The 26175-nt window shown below is 35.4% G+C and overlaps 1 protein-coding gene across 4 annotated transcripts in view; it reads right to left on the bottom strand.

The window, feature by feature from the left end:
* LOC138315700 (uncharacterized) overlaps window positions 1–26175 on the bottom strand; it is a 38008-nt gene extending 11833 nt beyond the window's left edge. The window contains exons 1-6 of one of the 4 annotated variants that reach the window (XM_069256919.1): window positions 26025–26175; window positions 15102–15178; window positions 14296–14364; window positions 13708–13921; window positions 13033–13214; window positions 320–507 (exon numbers count right to left, since the gene is read on the bottom strand). In XM_069256919.1, the coding sequence (XP_069113020.1) occupies window positions 320–507; window positions 13033–13214; window positions 13708–13921; window positions 14296–14364; window positions 15102–15129 (681 nt within the window). In that variant the 5' untranslated portion in view covers window positions 15130–15178; window positions 26025–26175. Of the gene's footprint in view, window positions 1–319; window positions 508–13032; window positions 13215–13707; window positions 13922–14295; window positions 14365–15101; window positions 15179–19202; window positions 19304–19537; window positions 19760–19844; window positions 20238–26024 lie in introns of those variants that run through there. The other 3 variants (XM_069256920.1, XM_069256921.1, XM_069256922.1) reach the window with 3 other exon arrangements.

Genomic DNA, 26175 nt, shown 5'->3' on the forward strand with positions numbered 1-26175 from the left:
TTTGATTATTCTGACATTCATTTATAAATATTATAGATAAAATTCTTGCAATTTGCTTAATGGAAAGTCTCATTTGACAAATAATTTATAAGCGTATGAAAGAAAGAAAGAAGGAAATAAAGAAAAGATGACATAAATGCCCTTGCTTCCAAATCAAATATGGACAACATGCAACAGGATGGAATGAACATGAACAACACTACATGCTTTTTCATCATTTTATGATGAGGGCATACAAATATGCAGTCAACAATTCACAGCCGTGTACACATTATTGTAAATATATGACAAAACACAAGGAAATACATATGGTACATACAAACACGCCACTGGTAGCTGATAGATCCCAGTCTGTAAATATGAGGTAGATATAATCGTTTGGGTTGATACTCTCTATAAGATAGCTGTAGTACTCCGAGTTTAAGGAGTACAGGTCCGGAAAAAACGGTGAAACAATTTCACCCGAGGTAGACATATCACTTGATCCTTTGTGAATTTCTTCTTTAGCTGAAGGAAACAAAAACCAGAATCAGACTACCTATCTACATCATACTACTGTAACACACACTATCTACATCATACTCCTGTAATACACACTATCTACATCATACTACTGTAACACACACTATCTACATCATACTACTGTAACACACACTATCTACATCATACTACTGTAACACACACTATCTACATCATACTACTGTAACACACACTATCTACATCATACTACTGTAACACACACACTATCTACATCATACTACTGTAACACACACTATCTACATCATACTACTGTAACACACACTATCTACATCATACTACTGTAACACACACTATCTACATCATACTCTGTAAACACACTATCTACATCATACTACTGTAAACACACACTATCTACATCATACTACTGTAAACACACTATCTACATCATACTACTACACAACATCGTAACACACTATCTACATCATACTACTGTAACACACACTATCTACATCATACTACTGTAACACACACTATCTACATCATACTACTGTAATACACACTATCTACATCATACTACTGTAACACACACTATCTACATCATACTACTGTAACACACACTATCTACATCATACTACTGTAACACACACTATCTACATCATACTACTGTAACACACACTATCTACATCATACTACTGTAACACACACTATCTACATCATACTACTGTAACACACACTATCTACATCATACTACTGTAACACACACTATCTACATCATACTACTGTAACACACACTATCTACATCATACTACTGTAACACACACTATCTACATCATACTACTGTAAACACACACTATCTACATCATACTACTGTAACACACACTATCTACATCATACTACTGTAACACACCTATCTACATCATACTACTGTAACACACACTATCTACATCATACTACTGTAACACACACTATCTACATCATACTACTGTAACACACACTATCTACATCATACTACTGTAACACACACTATCTACATCATACTACTGTAACACACACTATCTACATCATACTCACTGTAACACACACTATCTACATCATACTACTGTAAACACACACTATCTACATCATACTACTGTAACACACACTATCTACATCATACTCCTGTAATACACACTATCTACATCATACTACTGTAACACACACTATCTACATCATACTACTGTAACACACACTATCTACATCATACTACTGTAACACACACTATCTACATCATACTACTGTAATACACACTATCTACATCATACTTATCTACATCATACTACTGTAATACACACTATCTACATCATACTACTGTAACACACACTATCTACATCATACTACTGTAACACACACTATCTACATCATACTACTGTAACACACACTATCTACATCATACTACTGTAACACACACTATCTACATCATACTACTGTAACACACACTATCTACATCATACTACTGTAACACACACTATCTACATCATACTACTGTAACACACACTATCTACATCATACTACTGTAACACACACTATCTACATCATACTACTGTAACACACACTATCTACATCATACTACTGTAATACACACTATCTACATCATACTACTGTAACACACACTATCTACATCATACTACTGTAACACACACTATCTACATCATACTACTGTAACACACACTATCTACATCATACTACTGTAACACACACTATCTACATCATACTACTGTAACACACACTATCTACATCATACTACTGTAACACACATATCTACATCTACTACTGTAACACACACTATCTGTCATACTACTGTAACACACACTATCTACATCATACTACTGTAACACACACTATCTACATCATACTACTGTAACACACACTATCTACATCATACTACTGTAACACACACTATCTACATCATACTACTGTAACACACACTATCTACATCATACTACTGTAACACACACTATCTACATCATACTACTGTAACACACACTATCTACATCATACTACTGTAACACACACTATCTACATCATACTACTGTAACACACACTATCTACATCATACTACTGTAACACACACTATCTACATCATACTACTGTAACACACACTATCTACATCATACTACTGTAACACACACTATCTACATCATACTACTGTAACACACACTATCTACATCATACTACTGTAACACACACTATCTACATCATACTACTGTAACACACACTATCTACATCATACTACTGTAACACACACTATCTACATCATACTCCTGTAACACACACTATCTACATCATACTACTGTAACACACACTATCTACATCATACTACTGTAACACACACTATCTACATCATACTACTGTAACACACACTATCTACATCATACTACTGTAACACACACTATCTACATCATACTACTGTAACACACACTATCTACATCATACTACTGTAACACACACTATCTACATCATACTACTGTAACACACACTATCTACATCATACTACTGTAACACACACTATCTACATCATACTACTGTAACACACACTATCTACATCATACTACTGTAACACACACTATCTACATCATACTACTGTAACACACACTATCTACATCATACTACTGTAACACACACTATCTACATCATACTACTGTAACACACACTATCTACATCATACTACTGTAACACACACTATCTACATCATACTACTGTAACACACACTATCTACATCATACTACTGTAAACACACACTATCTACATCATACTACTGTAACACACACTATCTACATCATACTACTGTAAACACACACTATCTACATCATACTACTGTAACACACACTATCTACATCATACTACTGTAACACACACTATCTACATCATACTACTGTAACACACACTATCTACATCATACTACTGTAACACACACTATCTACATCATACTACTGTAACACACACTATCTACATCATACTACTGTAACACACACTATCTACATCATACTACTGTAACACACATTATCTACATCATACTACTGTAACACACACTATCTACATCATACTACTGTAACACACACTATCTACATCATACTACTGTAACACACACTATACATCTATCTACATCATACTACTGTAACACACACTATCTACATCATACTACTGTAACACACACTATCTACATCATACTACTGTAACACACACTATCTACATCATACTACTGTAACACACACTATCTACATCATACTACTGTAACACACACTATCTACATCATACTACTGTAACACACACTATCTACATCATACTACTGTAACACACACTATCTACATCATACTACTGTAAACACACTATCTACATCATACTACTGTAACACACACTATCTACATCATACTACTGTAACACACACTATCTACATCATACTACTGTAACACACACTATCTACATCATACTACTGTAACACACACTATCTACATCATACTACTGTAATACACACTATCTACATCATACTACTGTAACACACACTATCTACATCATACTACTGTAACACACACTATCTACATCATACTACTGTAACACACACTATCTACATCATACTACTGTAACACACACTATCTACATCATACTACTGTAACACACACTATCTACATCATACTACTGTAACACACACTATCTACATCATACTACTGTAACACACACTATCTACATCATACTACTGTAACACACACTATCTACATCATAACTCCTGTAACACACACTATCTACATCATACTACTGTAACACACACTATCTACATCATACTCCTGTAACACACACTATCTACATCATACTACTGTAACACACACTATCTACATCATACTACTGTAACACACACTATCTACATCATACTACTGTAACACACACTATCTACATCATACTACTGTAACACACACTATCTACATCATACTACTGTAAACACACACTATCTACATCATACTACTGTAATACACACTATCTACATCATACTACTGTAACACACACTATCTACATCATACTACTGTAACACACACTATCTACATCATACTACTGTAAACACACTATCTACTCATATCTGTACACACTATCTACATCATACTACTGTAACACACACTATCTACATCATACTACTGTAACACACACTATCTACATCATACTACTGTAACACACACTATCTACATCATACTACTGTAACACACACTATCTACATCATACTACTGTAACACACACTATCTACATCATACTACTGTAACACACACTATCTACATCATACTACTGTAACACAACACTATCTACATCATACTACTGTAACACACACTATCTACATCATACTACTGTAACACACACTATCTACATCATACTACTGTAACACACACTATCTACATCATACTACTGTAACACACACTATCTACATCATACTACTGTAACACACACTATCTACATCATACTCCTGTAATACACACTATCTACATCATACTACTGTAACACACACTATCTACATCATACTACTGTAACACACACTATCTACATCATACTACTGTAAACACACACTATCTACATCATACTACTGTAACACACACTATCTACATCATACTACTGTAACACACACTATCTACATCATACTACTGTAACACACACTATCTACATCATACTACTGTAACACACACTATCTACATCATACTACTGTAATACACACTATCTACATCATACTACTGTAACAAACACTATCTACATCATACTCCTGTAACACACACTATCTACATCATACTACTGTAACACACACTATCTACATCATACTACTGTAACACACACTATCTACATCATACTACTGTAACACACACTATCTACATCATACTACTGTAACACACACTATCTACATCATACTACTGTAAACACACACTATCTACATCATACTACTGTAACACACACTATCTACATCATACTACTGTAACACACACTATCTACATCATACTACTGTAACACACACTATCTACATCATACTACTGTAACACACACTATCTACATCATACTACTGTAACACACACTATCTACATCATACTACTGTAACACACACTATCTACATCATACTACTGTAACACACACTATCTACATCATACTACTGTAAACACACACTATCTACATCATACTACTGTAACACACACTATCTACATCATACTACTGTAAACACACTATCTACATCATACTACTGTAACACACACTATCTACATCATACTACTGTAACACACACTATCTACATCATACTACTGTAACACACACTATCTACATCATACTACTGTAACACACACTATCTACATCATACTACTGTAACACACACTATCTACATCATACTACTGTAACACACACTATCTACATCATAACACACACTGTAATCATACTACTGTAACACACACTATCTACATCATACTACTGTAACACACACTATCTACATCATACTACTGTAACACACACTATCTACATCATACTACTGTAACACACACTATCTACATCATACTCTAACACACACATCTACATCATACTACTGTAACACACACTATCTACATCATACTACTGTAACACACACTATCTACATCATACTACTGTACACACACACTACTCATCTGTAATACACACTATCTACATACTACTGTAAACACACACTATCTACATCATACTACTGTAATACACACTATCTACATCATACTACTGTAACACACACTATCTACATCATACTACTGTAAACACACACTATCTACATCATACTACTGTAACACACACTATCTACATCATACTACTGTAACACACACTATCTACATCATACTACTGTAACACACACTATCTACATCATACTACTGTAAACACACACACTATCTACATCATACTACTGTAACACACACTATCTACATCATACTACTGTAACACACACTATCTACATCATACTACTGTAACACACACTATCTACATCATACTACTGTAACACACACTATCTACATCATACTACTGTAATACACACTATCTACATCATACTACTGTAACACACACTATCTACATCATACTCCTGTAAACACACACTATCTACATCATACTACTGTAACACACACTATCTACATCATACTACTGTAACACACACTATCTACATCATACTACTGTAATACACACTATCTACATCATACTACTGTAATACACACTATCTACATCATACTCCTGTAATACACACTATCTACATCATACTACTGTAACACACACTATCTACATCATACTACTGTAACACACACTATCTACATCATACTACTGTAACACACACTATCTACATCATACTACTGTAAACACACACTATCTACATCATACTACTGTAACACACACTATCTACATCATACTACTGTAACACACACTATCTACATCATACTACTGTAACACACACTATCTACATCTACTACTGTAACACACACTATCTACATCATACTACTGTAACACACACTATCTACATCATACTACTGTAACACACACTATCTACATCATACTACTGTAATACACACTATCTACATCATACTACTGTAACACACACTATCTACATCATACTACTGTAACACACACTATCTACATCATACTACTGTAACACACACTATCTACATCATACTACTGTAAACACACACTATCTACATCATAACTACTGTAACACACACTATCTACATCATATACTACTGTAAACACACACTATCTACATCATACTACTGTAACACACACTATCTACATCATACTACTGTAACACACACTATCTACATCATACTACTGTAACACACACTATCTACATCATACTCCTGTAACACACACTATCTACATCATACTACTGTAACACACACTATCTACATCATACTACTGTAACACACACTATCTACATCATACTACTGTAACACACAATCTACATCACACACACACTATCTACATCATACTCTGTATAACACACACTATCTACATCATACTACTGTAACACACACTATCTACATCATACTACTGTAACACACACTATCTACATCATACTACTGTAATACACACTATCTACATCATACTACTGTAACACACACTATCATACATCATACTACTGTAACACACACTATCTATCATATCATACTACTGTAATACACACTATCTACATCATACTACTGTAACACACACTATCTACATCATACTACTGTAACACACACTATCTACATCATACTACTGTAACACACACTATCTACATCATACTACTGTAACACACACTATCTACATCATACTACTGTAATACACACTATCTACATCATACTACTGTAACACACACTATCTACATCATACTACTGTAACACACACTATCTACATCATACTACTGTAACCACACTATCTACATCATACTACTGTAACACACACTATCTACATCATACTACTGTAACACACACTATCTACATCATACTACTGTAACACACACTATCTACATCATACTACTGTAACACACACTATCTACATCATACTACTGTAACACACACTATCTACATCATACTACACTGTAACACACACTATCTACATCATACTACTGTAACACACACTATCTACATCATACTACTGTAACACACACTATCTACATCATACTACTGTAACACACACACTATCTACATCATACTACTGTAACACACACTATCTACATCATACTACTGTAACACACACTATCTACATCATACTACTGTAACACACACTATCTACATCATACTACTGTAACACACACTATCTACATCATACTACTGTAACACACACTATCTACATCATACTACTGTAACACACACTATCTACATCATACTCCTGTAACACACACTATCTACATCATACTACTGTAACACACACTATCTACATCATACTACTGTAACACACACTATCTACATCATACTACTGTAACACACACTATCTACATCATACTACTGTAACACACACTATCTACATCATACTACTGTAACACACACTATCTACATCATACTACTGTAACACACACTATCTACATCATACTACTGTAACACACACTATCTACATCATACTACTGTAACACACACTATCTACATCATACTACTGTAACACACACTATCTACATCATACTACTGTAACACACACTATCTACATCATACTCCTGTAATACACACTATCTACATCATACTACTGTAACACACACTATCTACATCATACTACTGTAACACACACTATCTACATCATACTACTGTAACACACACTATCTACATCATACTACTGTAACACACACTATCTACATCATACTACTGTAACACACACATCTACATCATACTACTGTAACACACACTATCTACATCATACTACTGTAACACACACTATCTACATCATACTACTGTAACACACACTATCTACATCATACTACTGTAACACACACTATCTACATCATACTACTGTAACACACACTATCTACATCATACTACTGTAACACACACTATCTACATCATACTACTGTAACACACACTATCTACATCATACTACTGTAACACACACTATCTACATCATACTACTGTAACACACACTATCTACATCATACTACTGTAACACACACTATCTACATCATACTACTGTAACACACACTATCTACATCATACTACTGTAACACACACTATCTACATCATACTACTGTAACACACACTATCTACATCATACTACTGTAACACACACTATCTACATCATACTACTGTAACACACACTATCTACATCATACTACTGTAACACACACTATCTACATCATACTCCTGTAACACACACTATCTACATCATACTACTGTAACACACACTATCTACATCATACTACTGTAAACACACACTATCTACATCATACTACTGTAACACACACTATCTACATCATACTACTGTAACACACACTATCTACATCATACTCCTGTAACACACACTATCTACATCATACTACTGTAATACACACTATCTACATCATACTACTGTAACACACACTATCTACATCATACTACTGTAACACACACTATCTACATCATATACTACTGTAACACACACTATCTACATCATACTACTGTAACACACACTATCTACATCATACTACTGTAACACACACTATCTACATCATACTACTGTAACACACACTATCTACATCATACTACTGTAACACACACTATCTACATCATACTACTGTAACACACACTATCTACATCATACTACTGTAACACACACTATCTACATCATACTACTGTAACACACACTATCTACATCATACTACTGTAACACACACTATCTACATCATACTACTGTAACACACACTATCTACATCATACTACTGTAACACACACACTATCTACGTAATCATACTACTGTAAACACACACTATCTACATCATACTACTGTAACACACACTATCTACATCATACTACTGTAACACACACTATCTACATCATACTACTGTAACACACACTATCTACATCATACTACTGTAACACACACTATCTACATCATACTCCTGTAACACACACTATCTACATCATACTACTGTAACACACACTATCTACATCATACTACTGTAACACACACTATCTACATCATACTACTGTAACACACACTATCTACATCATACTACTGTAACACACACTATCTACATCATACTACTGTAACACACACTATCTACATCATACTACTGTAACACACACTATCTACATCATACTACTGTAACACACACTATCTACATCATACTACTGTAACACACACTATCTACATCATACTACTGTAACACACACTATCTACATCATACTACTGTAACACACACTATCTACATCATACTACTGTAACACACACTATCTACATCATACTACTGTAACACACACTATCTACATCATACTACTGTAACACACACTATCTACATCATACTACTGTAACACACACTATCTACATCATACTACTGTAACACACACTATCTACATCATACTACTGTAACACACACTATCTACATCATACTACTGTAACACACACTATCTACATCATACTACTGTAAACACACACTATCTACATCATACTACTGTAACACACACTATCTACATCATACTACTGTAACACACACTATCTACATCATACTACTGTAACACACACTATCTACATCATACTACTGTAACACACACTATCTACATCATACTACTGTAACACACACTATCTACATCATACTACTGTAACACACACTATCTACATCATACTACTGTAACACACACTATCTACATCATACTACTGTAACACACACTATCTACATCATACTACTGTAACACACACTATCTACATCATACTACTGTAACACACACTATCTACATCATACTACTGTAACACACACTATCTACATCATACTACTGTAACACACACTATCTACATCATACTACTGTAACACACACTATCTACATCATACTACTGTAACACACACTATCTACATCATACTACTGTAACACACACTATCTACATCATACTACTGTAACACACACTATCTACATCATACTACTGTAACACACACTATCTACATCATACTACTGTAACACACACTATCTACATCATACTACTGTAACACACACTATCTACATCATACTACTGTAACACACACTATCTACATCATACTACTGTAACACACACTATCTACATCATACTACTGTAACACACACTATCTACATCATACTCCTGTAACACACACTATCTACATCATACTACTGTAACACACACTATCTACATCATACTACTGTAACACACACTATCTACATCATACTACTGTAACACACACTATCTACATCATACTACTGTAACACACACTATCTACATCATACTACTGTAACACACACTATCTACATCATACTCCTGTAACACACACTATCTACATCATACTACTGTAACACACACTATCTACATCATACTACTGTAACACACACTATCTACATCATACTACTGTAACACACACTATCTACATCATACTACTGTAACACACACTATCTACATCATACTCCTGTAACACACACTATCTACATCATACTACTGTTACACACACTATCTACATCATACACTGTAACACAACATCTACATCATACTACTGTAACACACACTATCTACATCATACTACTGTAACACACACTATCTACATCATACTACTGTAACACACACTATCTACATCATAACTCCTGTAATACACACTATCTACATCACACTACTACTGTAACACACACATCACTATCTACATCATACTACTGTAACACACACTATCTACATCATACTACTGTAACACACACTATCTACATCATACTACTGTAACACACACTATCATACATCATCACTTATAGAATTATAGGTTACTGTTTACAGATACATGTTATCACAAAACATTTCTAGCCAAAAAATTAACAACTACTCAGTATTAACACAATAAGGATTCCATTTTGAAAAAAAACAAGAGGCCCAGAGGGCCTGTATACGCTAACACACACTGGTTTGTAATGCCAAGTAAAGTTCTGAATACAGGTTCATTGTTTCATACTTCTGAAGGAATTTTAATATTAACCTCTAAATCCCCTATTGGGCCCCGCCCCTCCTGCCCCCGGGGGGTCAGAGCCAAAATTTATACAAGTTCTGTTCCCCTTCCCCCAAGGATGTTTGTGGCCAAATTTGGTTACAATCCATGCAGAACTCTATGACTAGTAGCGATTTAAAGGATTTACCTCTATTTCCCCTATTGGGCCCCACCCCTCCTGCCCCTGGGGGGCCAGAGCCAAAATTTATACAAGTTCTGTTCCCCCTCCCCCAAGGATGTTTGTGGCCAAATTTGGTTACAATCCATGCAGAACTCTATGACTAGTAGCGATTTAAAGGATTTACCTCTATTTCCCCTATTGGGCCCCGCCCCTCCTGCCCCTGGGGGATCAGAGCCAAAATTTATACAAGTTCTGTTCCCCTTCCCCCAAGGATGTTTGTGGCCAAATTTGGTTACAATCCATGCAGAACTCTAGGACAAGTAGCGATTTAAAGGATTTACCTCTATTTCCCCTATTGGGCCCCGCCCCTCCTGCCCCTGGGGGATCAGAGCCAAAATTTATACAAGTTCTGTTCCCCTTCCCCCAAGGATGTTTGTGGCTGATTTTGGTTACAATCCATGCCAAACTCTAGGACAAGTAGCGATTTAAAGGATTTACAGCTATTTCCCCTATTGGGCCCCGCCCCTCCTGCCCCCGGGGGGGTCAGAGCCAAAATTTATACAAGTTCTGTTCCCCCTCCCCCAAGGATGTTTGTGGCCAAATTTGGTTACAATCCATGCAGAACTCTAGGATAAGTAGCGATTTATAGGAAATGTTGACGGACGGACGGACGGACGACGGACGCCGCGCCATGACATAAGCTCACCGGCCCTTCGGGCCAGGTGAGCTAAAAACACTACTTAAGTATTTTAGAACAAACCTTATAATTTTACAGGCAATCTACACAGGACAGAACATTATCACGTGTAAATTTTACCTTGTGTTGACACTCGAAGCTGTATACTTTTGTTGAGGGGTAGGTTACCATGGCAGAAGCCTATAAATACAACACTGGACTCAGAAACAAAGTGTAAGTTCCAACTCGTAGTGGAACTATCTCGGTAGAAACCCATGGTCTGGTTCTTATAGAACTGGTCAAAAATGTACAGGTACTGACAGCTGCAAAAAGGGATAGATGCATCATCACACAAAATCCAAGACATCATTTAATTATTCAATCCAGCTTCAGTGTTTATTAGGATATCATCCTCAGTCCCTACATTTTACAGGTGTGGTTTGTTAACATACAGTACAGCTAGTCCACAAAAATTAAATCTTTTGTAGCTTACAAATATAAACACATCAATATACTGGCATAATAATTTCATGGGTTGAATATAATCCTTGTAATATCTAGCAAGTACCAAGCAATTTTATATTATAATGCATTAAGGCGATAATTTCTATAAAGCAGGCAATATATAACCAATAGTCATAATATTTGATATTGGTCCCTCTAAATAATAGACTAAGTTGAATTTATATCAAAGTAAACTTTTGATTTGTATAAATTGAATCTTATTGTTTCAAATACGATTTTAAAATTTTCCAGACTTTTGTTACCAGAAAAGAAAAATGGGCTTTACGATATAATACATGTAACATAACGTACCCCATGGGACACGACTTGCCAGTGGTGTCATAGTTCCTGTCACAGCCTAGCAGACTGAAGTCTTTACCATAGGGCTCTATCTCCAGCCTACAGTGTGCACATGTATCCACTCTCATCACACAGGGGTTGAGGGCTGGGATCTTGTTTGGTCCAACCTCTAACACCATGTCTGGCCCCACCTCCTTAATGCTTGTGTGAGTGTTGCTACAGATATCTGTCCATCATAATACAACAATAAGGCAGATTGCTCGTAAAGGCTATTTGATCTATCAGTTCAAGATTGTTTCAGACATACTAAGATATCATGTCCTTTAACCATCCAAACACTTTAGTATCAAACAAGTATAATTTACATAAGGCACCATATCATATAGCAAATTATTTTGGTCAGTCCAAAACACAAATACAATGTACTAAAATTTAACAATTTTTGCTATCAGGCTAAGATAGTCTATTATATATCATCAACCCTTCACTTGTTATTTCAAGAATCGTGAAAAGACATCCTTGGGTAAAAAGAGGCTTTATGGTATATCACTCATTTGAATAACAAGGTTTTCAAAGTAACAGAGGTACCATATATCTTACCTTTGACTTCCATACTGTCAAGAGAATTGATGACGGCCAGGTGTGGGAAAGTGAAGACCAATACTGAAACTAAACACAGCAAATCAAAGTTACATTTCCTACACACTGTTATATATAACTCAAATCAGCCAGCAGAGTTCATTTCTTCAATCTCTCATGACATGTAACATTTAAATGACTTTGCTCTTAGATACATTATGCAATCTGATTAAAATACAGATCCTTATTATCACTCGTGTCACAGAGTATCTGACAACACCACACTAAGGTTGACTATTATGTGTAGTGTTGGTAGAATGTACAGTAGTGCATGTACCGGAAATAATCACCAATTCCTCTTGATTTTTATTAGCATTTTGTATGATGTCAAATTGACTAGAGATATCTTTTTATCCTGCAACTGTCCCACATACTGACCGATAACTACTGCTGGATAAACTTGAAAGCCGGGATGACTCGGCAAAGCCTCGTCATCTCGGCTTTCCTAAGTCTCACACCAAAATAAACCTTGTATTGTAAGATACTAACCGTGTATTCTCTATTTAACATACTGTGTAGCCAATTATTTTCGCAGGTCATATTTTTTGCAATTTTGACTAAAAACGTGAAAATCAGAATTGAGCACTTTTAAAATTTACTTATAATGGTTATTTCTCTATATTTTCCAATCAAATGTTCGTGACCAGGTTTATATAACTCATCGATTTCTCTACATTTTCCTTATCCAATCTTTGTGACCATAATGTCCTTTGAAATCGTGACAATACCTTCTGGCTATACTATTTGTTATGTAACTTAAATCTTACCTATGGAGGTGAGTTGGAGACGAGGCATCTTGTTATATAGTCCTTATACAACTGGTCCTCTCCTTGGTGGGTTATGTCTACAAACAGAGCAACAAATTTATAGATAGTAAATTTTATTACCCTAATAAAAGCTTCCAAAAGTTTGATAGGAACTACTCCTGTTAGTTGAATAAGAGTACAATATGTGCCTTGATTTAAAGTTTTTTGGACGATAAATATACTAATTTCTGCAACAGTTTGGTGTGCCTTTCACAAAGAAGAAACCAAGAAAATAAAAATAAAACGTTGGATATCAGTATTTGTTTTATCAATATAAGTAATATATCCATTTTCTAGGCCAGGTTTGTCCAGGTGTCCATATAATACATGTGTGTAGTTACACATACAAATGATATTCACCTTCCTATATACGGACCTATATCCAGATTTCTGGATCACATTATAGTACTTATATAGTGTTTTATGCAGACACCAGATCTACAGTACACACACAATGCAACTTAAATTACAGTGAGGTATAGATTACAAGATATTATATTTCCACACAATCCATGTAATCTAAGAATCCCAAATATCTTCTGTTTAGAAGTGAAATGTCCTAGCTACACACTACCGTAACAGTTTCTGCTTTATCGGGAAAGGGTCTTGAGTATGGACACAACACACTGTATTTTGTAGTGATTATGTAACAGGGAATGTTTATTTGCTCACTGTATTTTTTATTGTGATTTATATGGACTTGCAATGTTTCTGCAACGAAGAAAACCCAGAGTACCAAGATTAAAGTCACTAATCAACAGTCAGAACCTGATGGCCCCTTTACAGAATTAAAATCCTAACTCCAATGTGTGAGGCTGTATAAATATAATGATGGTAAAAGTAGCATGTTAAGTTGTCAACCACTCTAACACCACAGCCTCGGAGTTAAATATGTTCAGATTTATTGATCAGATCAATGTAGGTGTGGAACTAATGCTGTACTAGTTTAGAACACGTGAAATGTTTGATATAGGAAAGAAAATAAAATGTCTCAAGACAGATTTTAGGGTGATCGGGTGGTGTAGTGGTTAAGCCATTCACCTTTCACCAAGCGGGCCGGGGTTTGATCCCCGGCATGGACATGAAAAGGTTAAGATCCCTTGCGTGCTTACATACGGGCCATCGAGAGTGATTTACATAAGTTGTATAACTTGTTTTTATACAGATTTAAGCAAAATGGTTAGAACAATAATTTATCCCATCTACATTTTTGAGAGAAATTGACATGTGGTATTGATTTCTAATAACAAATTACTTTTAAAAATGAACATATGTATACCTCCAATGATAACCTTACAAAGCTTATCTTAGGGTACATGTGATGTCATATATCTCGAACTCATAGTTGATTGGTTAAGATTTTATAACCACTGGCCCTCCACTTCTGGATTGACAGTTCTAACTCTTGCCTGGTGGAGTGATTGCTAGTTATAATACACTGACCAAAAATAAAGTTGCTTTTCCCTGGACACTTGCTTTCCTCCATCTCTCAATCCTGGAATGTCCTTAAATGACCCTGACTATTGGTAGTATTAATAGGACATATGATCAATCAACTTTTTAACAGCTATCATTACTCCAAGACATACAAGATTTTGATAATGGAAGTTGCATGGAATGGTCATTAAAGAAAAACCATTATCAACCTAATAGTACCCAAAACCTGTCTCATACAAATTTACTGTACAATGTGACCCTGTCCCATATAGGTTGATGGAAGTATAATTGTCAATGCATATATGTAATACCTTAAACACTAGCTTGTACAAGGTGCCTCCACTGCCTCTCTTGTCTGTCTATTACCAGGTAAATACAGGTAAATCACGATCACGACTAAATCATTCACTCTCATGTGACAGAACATATGTTGAGCATCCGTTATTTATAAAACAGTCTGTAGACATGGTACCTCAGTAAATCCTCCTAACCTTTATGTAAACAAGGACACCACTATAGCAAACACACAGTCATGGGTCCTGTTACAAGGGTCTTTAATAAAGCATGTGTCACACAATTTTGTTATAATAGTATGGATCATTCAATAACCAGTTCCTGTGTAGTCAACAATATTAGACAATTTATAATACATCCAGGATCTCTTCATTATAAAACTACTTTTTTATATTCTACATTTCATAATCATGTTTTCACTTTGTTCACATTTTGGCAGATGCATATCAACAACATTTTTGAAAGATTTAGAAATAATGTTAACATTCATCAATCCTAACATATGCCAGCATAATACATTAATAATGCAAATATGGTATGTGCATTATTACTTTATGAAGGTGTCAAATGTTATGCTTTTGTAGCTTTGAGTTTACAGATTGTTTTATTTCTAGTTTAAATCTAAAATGATCTTTGATTGATATATCACAAACAGTGGTATAAGATACACCATGAAGCCAGAATAGAAGTCATATTGCATTACAATTGTATTGTTAAAGTTTAAAATCTATGCAAAATAAGAATACATGTATGACACAAACATAAAAAGATGTAAAATTGGATTTTGGAGACAGCTGGTACACAGGGACCCCACATAATTTCGCTATCAACAGTCTATTTACTGTATTATCATACACACATGAATTATAAGGCAATGAATAGAACCAAAGTCCTGTGAGCTGGTTTATGACTGTGGATGTGGAGGTTAGAAGAAAGACCAATTCAATTCTTTTCTTATTTCTTATTTCTAAGTCCTTTCAGCTGTTAGTGAAATAGATGACTCTCAATTCATCTACGATAGCTTGTACGACCACTTCCTATAATCCCGAGCATGGTTCTATGGTATAATACACAGTCAAATTACATTGGTAACATATTTCATGACTTTATTTCCCATTATAACTTAAACCCCATAAAGAAACCAGTCAGGTAGAACATGCATTTAATGTGGTCTAATGTCCTACATTCTAACCTTTTACAAGTTTTTTTTAAAGACTCTCATATATACCAGCTAATCATCATTAATCCCAGCTATCACTGATGTTATCTCTAACAAAGAGAAACTTGATAGTGTAAAACAATTAAACCTATCATAAAGCAGTAATAATTAATTTTCTTTGTTTCTGGCTTTCTGATTGGGCAATGGCCTATTCATTTTTTTCATTCCACGATGAAAAAAAATCTGAGAATGGCACGGAAACCCGACGTTATCGTGACGTCACAATAGAAACATTGACGTTGTGTATTGATTTTGAAAAAAAAATCCCTTGGAAAAAATCAATGGAATCGTACGTGTAATTGTATTTCATTTTATAAAGTAGCCTGGAAAATTAATTATAAGCATTGAAGTCACTATTGTTTAATTTCATCGGGTTATGAAATAAATTTTGTTTGCAAACTTTTGTGAGCGGATTCACACAGTTTTCAAGCAAAATTTCTTTCATACCCCGATGAAATTAAAGACTTCAATGCTTAAATGAATCTGTACAGTTTTGTTATTGGTCTGCTATATCACAAGGAGACAAATTGTCTCCTGAAACAGTCTGAAGTCAGTACACTCTCGAATGTAGCCTCATATATAATTTGCAAACTGAGGAGTAGAGTTAAGGGTGTTCCTCAGTTAATGACAAATAAAACCAAAATAGAAATCACAGTATAATAATTAAAGATGAGCAATAATGATCGCTATGTTATTCCAGCAACTTTAGTGTCTTTCTGTTTGAAAGCGTCCCAAACACAACGGTTAATTATAGCTCAACATTGTAATGATATAGATTGCTATATTAACACATTACCTACATATTATTAATAAAATTGGTCTGTCAATTATGTCGATTTAACACCGATATAATCCGTATATATACCAGGTAGGTCTGAAATCATCTGCGGTATACATATATCGTAATTTATGCCATAAGTTCCTAATAGATTTGGAAAAATCATGCCACAAATTACACACACAAGTTCACAAAATTTCATGTTAACTAGATGCATTAGAGTATTTTTTACTAACAGAGATTAGATTTGACAAATACGCACACACCGATTCCACGAAAACAAACATCCTGTTCCTGGTCGAACCTTTCCATCAAGTACCTTTATTATACATACCTAGCCATAATGCATTATCCTAGGAGATTGTCCTTCCTTATATTAAACTCTGACAGTACTGATTATATCACTGTTTCATTGTACCTTCATGTATCATCATTATACATCTCTCTCACATACAGGCCTAATATTACAGTGCAAATATGTCCCTGAAATTCAAGGTACTACATGTATGAGTATTAAGTCTGGCACTACATGTCTGTCAAATAGTTATCATTATAATGTATAAATTACAATTAAATGACATCACTATGTCCTTACTGTGATTTAGCTGACTGCCGAGAAACTTCAGTATTGTGTCTTCAAATTAAATTCATTACAAGGTTCATACTCACTGAAGTTGGCGTTTATAATCAGAATGTCACCTCATGTTACACACAATTTGTATGTCCTTATGGCACGATAAAATTTGAAAATTTAAATAAGTCCCAGCCAGCATATATCCTTGTGTACATAGAAGTGATATTCCCGCATGCCACCGTCATAAAGTAAATGACAGACGAACACTGCACCTAACCAGATGTTATACAACGCTAGTCAAAGTGTTCAATCTATCAAGTAGGATCCATGACACAAGAAAGCTGTGAACACAATCAACAGGGTATGATTTACAACTCTGGCCTGTTAACCCACTATATTTACCTGCTGACAGTGTTAGATCCTTCCACAGGTATAAAACATTAATACACCTGATTAACACAGGGTCATTAGCATCAGGTAATAATGTCCAGCCTCCAATGACAACCCGGGTACATCCTTGTCTATAGGGTGTTACCCGCCAGTCACGATCTCTACCTGTACCGAGAGGTACATACACACACTCCAGGTGACTCAGGCTTTTATTCTTCTCCAGCTATAAATACCTCAATGTAAACACTAATGCCATGACCTTGCCTTTCTCTTTCTCCCCAATCCAATGGTTATATGCATAAATGGCCAGGTCTGATCACACTAGTGTCCGGTTATAGATGGACACGCTCATTACAGTAGATCAGTCTATCTGTCAGACATAATGTTTACAGTGTAGATACACTAACACTGCTACGTATGGTGTGGTCACAGAATTGTATACATACAAACATACATACAGACACAATTAATAAGTGTCTTGACTTATGACTCAGTGATGAATCAATATCGTCTCCCCTCTATGGAGCCCCAAACATATATCTTTTAAAGTAAAAAAATACTGTAAGTGACATGTTTTCAACAAATTTTGTCAGCATATATTAACTGATTACACTGGTAAGAAGCCAGCCTTCTCTAGTGTATTAGCTGTAATGTAAAACATGACATATTTATGTTCTGCAGTATTTGTGTTGATGAACTTTATAGTCTTTATCATCATGTATACAGGTATATATAGTGGCAACAAATCAACATATTTCATAACAACCGACTGCAGCAGTTAAAATTTATTGATGCAAGAGGTTAATTTAATATCAAAAGCTTTTACAATAAAATCCTTTTGTTTTTTATATTTTATTGTTATTTCATCTAACTTATTAACGTCTATAATAATGACATGTACTGAATGTAACATTATGTTGGAAGGACATGGTATTGCAAGAGTTCATTTCTTAGAACCGTAGAAAATTATAAATTTATATGTACCACAAAAGCATTTTGACAGACAGCTTGGCCAGAGTTAATAATCTAGGAATTTTCAAAATGCAGTAGGACATATACCACTATATATACGTGTTCATATTTAGTAATAGATTTTTGCATATGTTATTTTAAAAATGAGCAAGAGATCCATGAAGGATCTAGATACATACACAAATAACAAATTATCTTTCTCTTTTCCTTTAGATTATTTGAAAACATGAAAAGACTATGACTACGACATTACAAATATATAAAGCCATTATAATTATATTGGCATGCATGACCAACTGCAATTGTTCAGTCTATATATGGCCACTTGTTGACTGTTATTTTCTGTTCATCTCCCCATGGGATGTGTACAAATAGCTAATGACAAAGAAAGACTACATAAAACCTGAACAATGCTGAAACATTGATTCACATATATAAAAGCTATATAAAGATGCAATTATAAAATAACAACAGAGACCTTTACCTGCATGCAACCCTGAAACTCAAACTTGTTAAGAAAAAAGTATTGAGGATGATTATTCTAATAGCAACAATGAACTTGACTTGAAAAATCTGAAACCTAAACTTGTCGAAAGATGTATTTCTGTTTTAGATGAATCAAGAGTGTAAATCAAAGTTTCATTAAAATCCATTTATCGTTAAAGATGCTCCACCGCTGACAAATGGTATTTTTTCACTGTCAAAAACATGAGCAGACGATTTAGTATTTTTCTTCAGGTACATAAGATACTTACTTTACACCATTACCACCACTGAAAAGTTTCAGCTTCTAATTTTACTTCAAGTTAAAAATATGAAAAATAATTAATTGCATCCCGAAAAAATTCTGTGGCACTATATCCTATATGGAATAAAGTACTGATTGCGCATGCACTTAAGGCAAAATAAATTATTTTATATATTTTTTTGTGTTAATTAGACATATATATACACGAGTAAATACCAATTATTGTTCAAATGATGAATATCATTTATGCTCTGTCGGCGGTGGAGCATCTTTAACAATCATCAGGAAACATATTTTGATTAAAAATATCTGCCTTCACTAGTCCTTCAGCAATAGTGACCTTTATCAGTGTACTCAGTCAATCCATATTATTGTAGTAGTGATTTTTTGTGTAATTTTATGTTTAGACAAGATAGAGAGCAGCAAGAGAGTAGTAGAGAGTTTGATGCAGTAGGTTAATTATAGTGTAGTGATAAAGGGCAGGCATGAGGACAAGTGATAAGGATGATAAAGGGCAGGCGTAAGGACCAGTGACAAGGAGTAGAGTGGGGGGGTCACAGGTGGTCCAGTGGCTTAGCGGGACAGAGAACAGATGTGTTTTTGTAAGAATTTAAATGCTTAATTATGATTAGATGTAGATAGCCTAGAATTGTGTATGATATGTCCTTAGATTAATCAATTGGTATAGTTTTGCATGATACAAGTAGATAAAAGATACAGTTTAGGATAAATTAGTATTAAAGGTTTTTGTGTCTCAGATAACACAGATATTACATGTATTTGACATTTAAACTTAAATAACTTCAACAAACAAACAATACCTTAGACTTTATAATTTGCAGTTGATAGAGTAGAACATTCTAAATAATTTGGTGTGCATAAATATATGATTGACCTTATAATTAGATTGTAAGAATGGAATGAGTCCCATACCAGTTTAACAGGAAAGTGGAGGAAAGCTACAGAGTGAATGTTTGGAGGGTCATCCTAGGGGATGTCTTCGGCGCAGTTCGAGTGAGAGAGATAAAAGTGACAAGTCAGGTGTGAGGGGGAGATTTTAGATTTTGGACTTCATGCGGAACATTTGAACACTACAGTAATAAAGGACAAGAAATCAACAACCAGTCTTCAGCGTTATAACATTATGTTACACCATTTACCTCATCAGCAAACAATGAATAACTTTCAGCCAAATCCATCAATCCTTTCTCATATCATACCTGGAAACATGCCTGATCAGGATAGACAGACAAACAGAGACAAAGACACTAGTCCTCTCTAATTATAGGAATCAGGGACCATGGCAAACCAATGTTTAAAATTTTAGTAAAATCATCATTTTCTGAACAAGAGGCTTATGGACTGCAACTGGCACCTGGTATATATGATACAAATTTACCTTACACATACCTTTTTAGAGTGATCATGACCTCACATATATTTCCAAAATGAAACAAGATATTAAAGATGCTCAATCACCGACAGAGCATAATGATATTCATCATTTGAACAATAATTGGTGTTAAATTGTGTATATATATGTCTATAGCTAATTAACACAAAAAATAATATACAAAAACTATTTTGTCTTTGTTGCATGCCCAATCAGTACTTCATTCCATATAGGAAATAGAGCCATGGAATTTTTTCGGGATGAAATTAATAAATTTTTTTTATATTTTTAACTTGACGTAAAATTAGAAGCTGAAACTTTCAATGGTGGTAATGGTGTAAAGTAAGTAACTTTTGTAACTGAAGAAAAATACTTAATTGTGTAACGTACCGGCGGGGGTTGTTACCAAGATATGCTTGGGTCCCTATTATGAATTACCAACTATACTACAGCAGCCAATATATACAGATAAGCTAGGTTACAACCAGCAACACTAGTCAATGTTCTATGTACAATACACGTTATAAGCACAATATGACAGAGTACCTCTCTGTACTACAATGAACTAGATGAAGGGAGAAAACTCCTATAACAATAGAGCGCAACACACTCAGTGCTGATCACGGCCCTTCACATCAACAATATAACGACTGCCTGTCGTTAAACGTGTACACTGACACACTGTTAGCTCGTAGCCCGCTGACTGCGAGCGTGTCGCCAATACTAGCTGTTACCAGCCCTACTCACGACTACCTATGTTGTGACCCTACTCACAACTACCTATGTCGTGACCCTACTCACGACTACCTAGCTAGTGGTCGTGAGCTGATGTCGCGAGTAACTTGACCCTACGTATAGCTAAGAGCTGCAAAGCTCTAACCTCAACAGCTATACAATACGACTACTGGTCCTATCGCTCGGTATGACACTGATCAAGGCAAGACTTATTCAGCCACTTCTATCTTTCAGTGCCACTACCTACTACCTTGTCGATGTTAACAGCTCGACGTTCAGGACCAAAAGGTGAACAATCCGCCAGCTCGCTCCCTTTTATACTGCGAGAGAAAGCAGCGCCCCTAGCGGCAATCATCGGTATTATCTCGGAACTCCTCGGGTTTAATCAACGTATTAGAGGTGTTCGCTACATTAAAGTCACCGAAACGCTTACACTGTATACTGCCCCGAAGCGTCTGCCTAACGTTAACAATAACAACACACGTACAGCGAAGCATACGTGTTACACATGACATAGCGGTAAGGCCTATTTTCGCCACACTACCCACGCCTCCGAAAAACAAGCGACCTCGCTTGCAAACCGACATTCATTAAACATGAAACCAACGAACTATGTACAACAATTACAACCACCTTCACCACGATATGTACCTCTGATAAGTATTTCCTGGACAGTGCTCGAGGAATCAGAAGTAAAGAATCCCTTGCTCATAAGCTAATATGTTTTTGCAAAGTCAGAGTGCCACGCTGGTGGACGTCTCGCTCGCCCAGTCCGCCTTGAGGTTACTAGCGTGTCCTCATCCTTAGTGGTGTTCGCTACATTAAAGTCACCAAAACGCTTACACTGTATACTGCCCCGAAGCGTCTGCCTAACGTTAACAATAACAACACACGTACAGCGAAGCATATGTGTTACACATGACATAGCGTTAAGGCCTATTTTCGTCACAATTGTCTGCTCCTGTTTTTGATAGTGAAAAAATAACATTTGTCAGCAGTGAAGCATCTTTAACATAAGCAAAAAAAAGGCTATATTCAAAGTTTCCTTGAGCTTAGTGACACTTAAGTAATTGTATTAATTAGGTCCAATATTTTAAAATTAACATTGCAAAGGGCAATAACTTCCCCAGTTACCTAATAGGTTTGATTTTCAAACTGTGATCTAGTCCTGTCTCTGCATGATTTACAACAGGATTTTTTTTCTTCAAAATTCTTCTATATCATCATAAAAATAAGACGGATATTGGGACTTTAAATCAAGACCACATTAGCAAAGACCGCCTTGATGGGATTCATCCTCTAAGTTTCAAAACAGCACCTGCATGAAGTATTATGATTGGTTGTCCATGGCCATGGTTGATACTTTAAGACATAAAACGCCGATTTCCCTATCATGTGACCCAGGGTATAAACAAAGCGTAGTAGAGTTGAGACACTGTGGTTTCCGATAGTAGTGTATTTGTGTGATTTCATAAAATGTGACAAATTCTCAAGCACTATTTTGTGGAATCCTGCATTGTAACATTTTTTATCAGAAGATGACTTATTCACAAATTGCCTACCCTACACAAATGTGATGGTGAGAATGGATACTTGGCGAACATGGGACTAATTCATGTACCATGTGATACCCAATAATGTTTGTGCTGGACTAGCATCTCCCGGCGAGTCCAGTGACGCTGGAACGTCGTAACTCGGTGTAAAATATTCCCACTGAAATGACGTTTGCATGGGGATATCATCTTTTAACATCATTCCATCACCAATAGAAACAATTGTCCCACACAAATGTTATCAGGTATCACATAGTATGTGAATTAAACCCAATGGTCACCTGCCTGTGAGTTTATAAGCTGATCTTAAAAAAAAAAAACCATAGTAATTTAATTACACAAACATTGCATATATATATATTATATATATATGAGAGTCAGTCATAAATAGATTTAAAAAATCCTATCATAACTTGTTTCGTAAGCTATTTAATCAGGATCAACAGCCCAACCACTCTCTCTCTCTCTTTTACATGTATGTTAACCTTCCAGAAAGATAATCAGAAAATCGCAGTCTGCAACACGCAACACCCCCCCCCCCCCCTCCTTCCTTTTTGAAGCTTTTCTCTCCCAGTCTCCGATTCTCTCCCACTTATTGAAGCAAGGGTGTGGAGGTTAACGTTTATATGCTTACAGGCCTAATCCATATCCCATATATCGCTAGTCAGACATTTAGTCTAGACATCCCATTTTTGAGACACCTGTGTACATTTTTATGGTTGAATGAATCCAGGATCAAACGAACGTTGTGCAAGTGCTTGACAGCATGTTGCTCTTCTCCATTTACTTACTCGTTTCGCCAGAATCTTCATATCTATTGCAAATGATCCGTTTTATCCCTAGTCCCAGGTTACCAAGGTTTATGATGGCCACACCACTTCCTAACACCAATATTTTGTCCCGGTTCTCGTTCTCCTGTCAGTCATGTCAAGGTAAATACAC

Source organism: Argopecten irradians, chromosome 2 (genome assembly GCF_041381155.1).
Source record: "Argopecten irradians isolate NY chromosome 2, Ai_NY, whole genome shotgun sequence".
NCBI classification, from domain to species: Eukaryota; Metazoa; Mollusca; class Bivalvia; order Pectinida; family Pectinidae; genus Argopecten; species Argopecten irradians.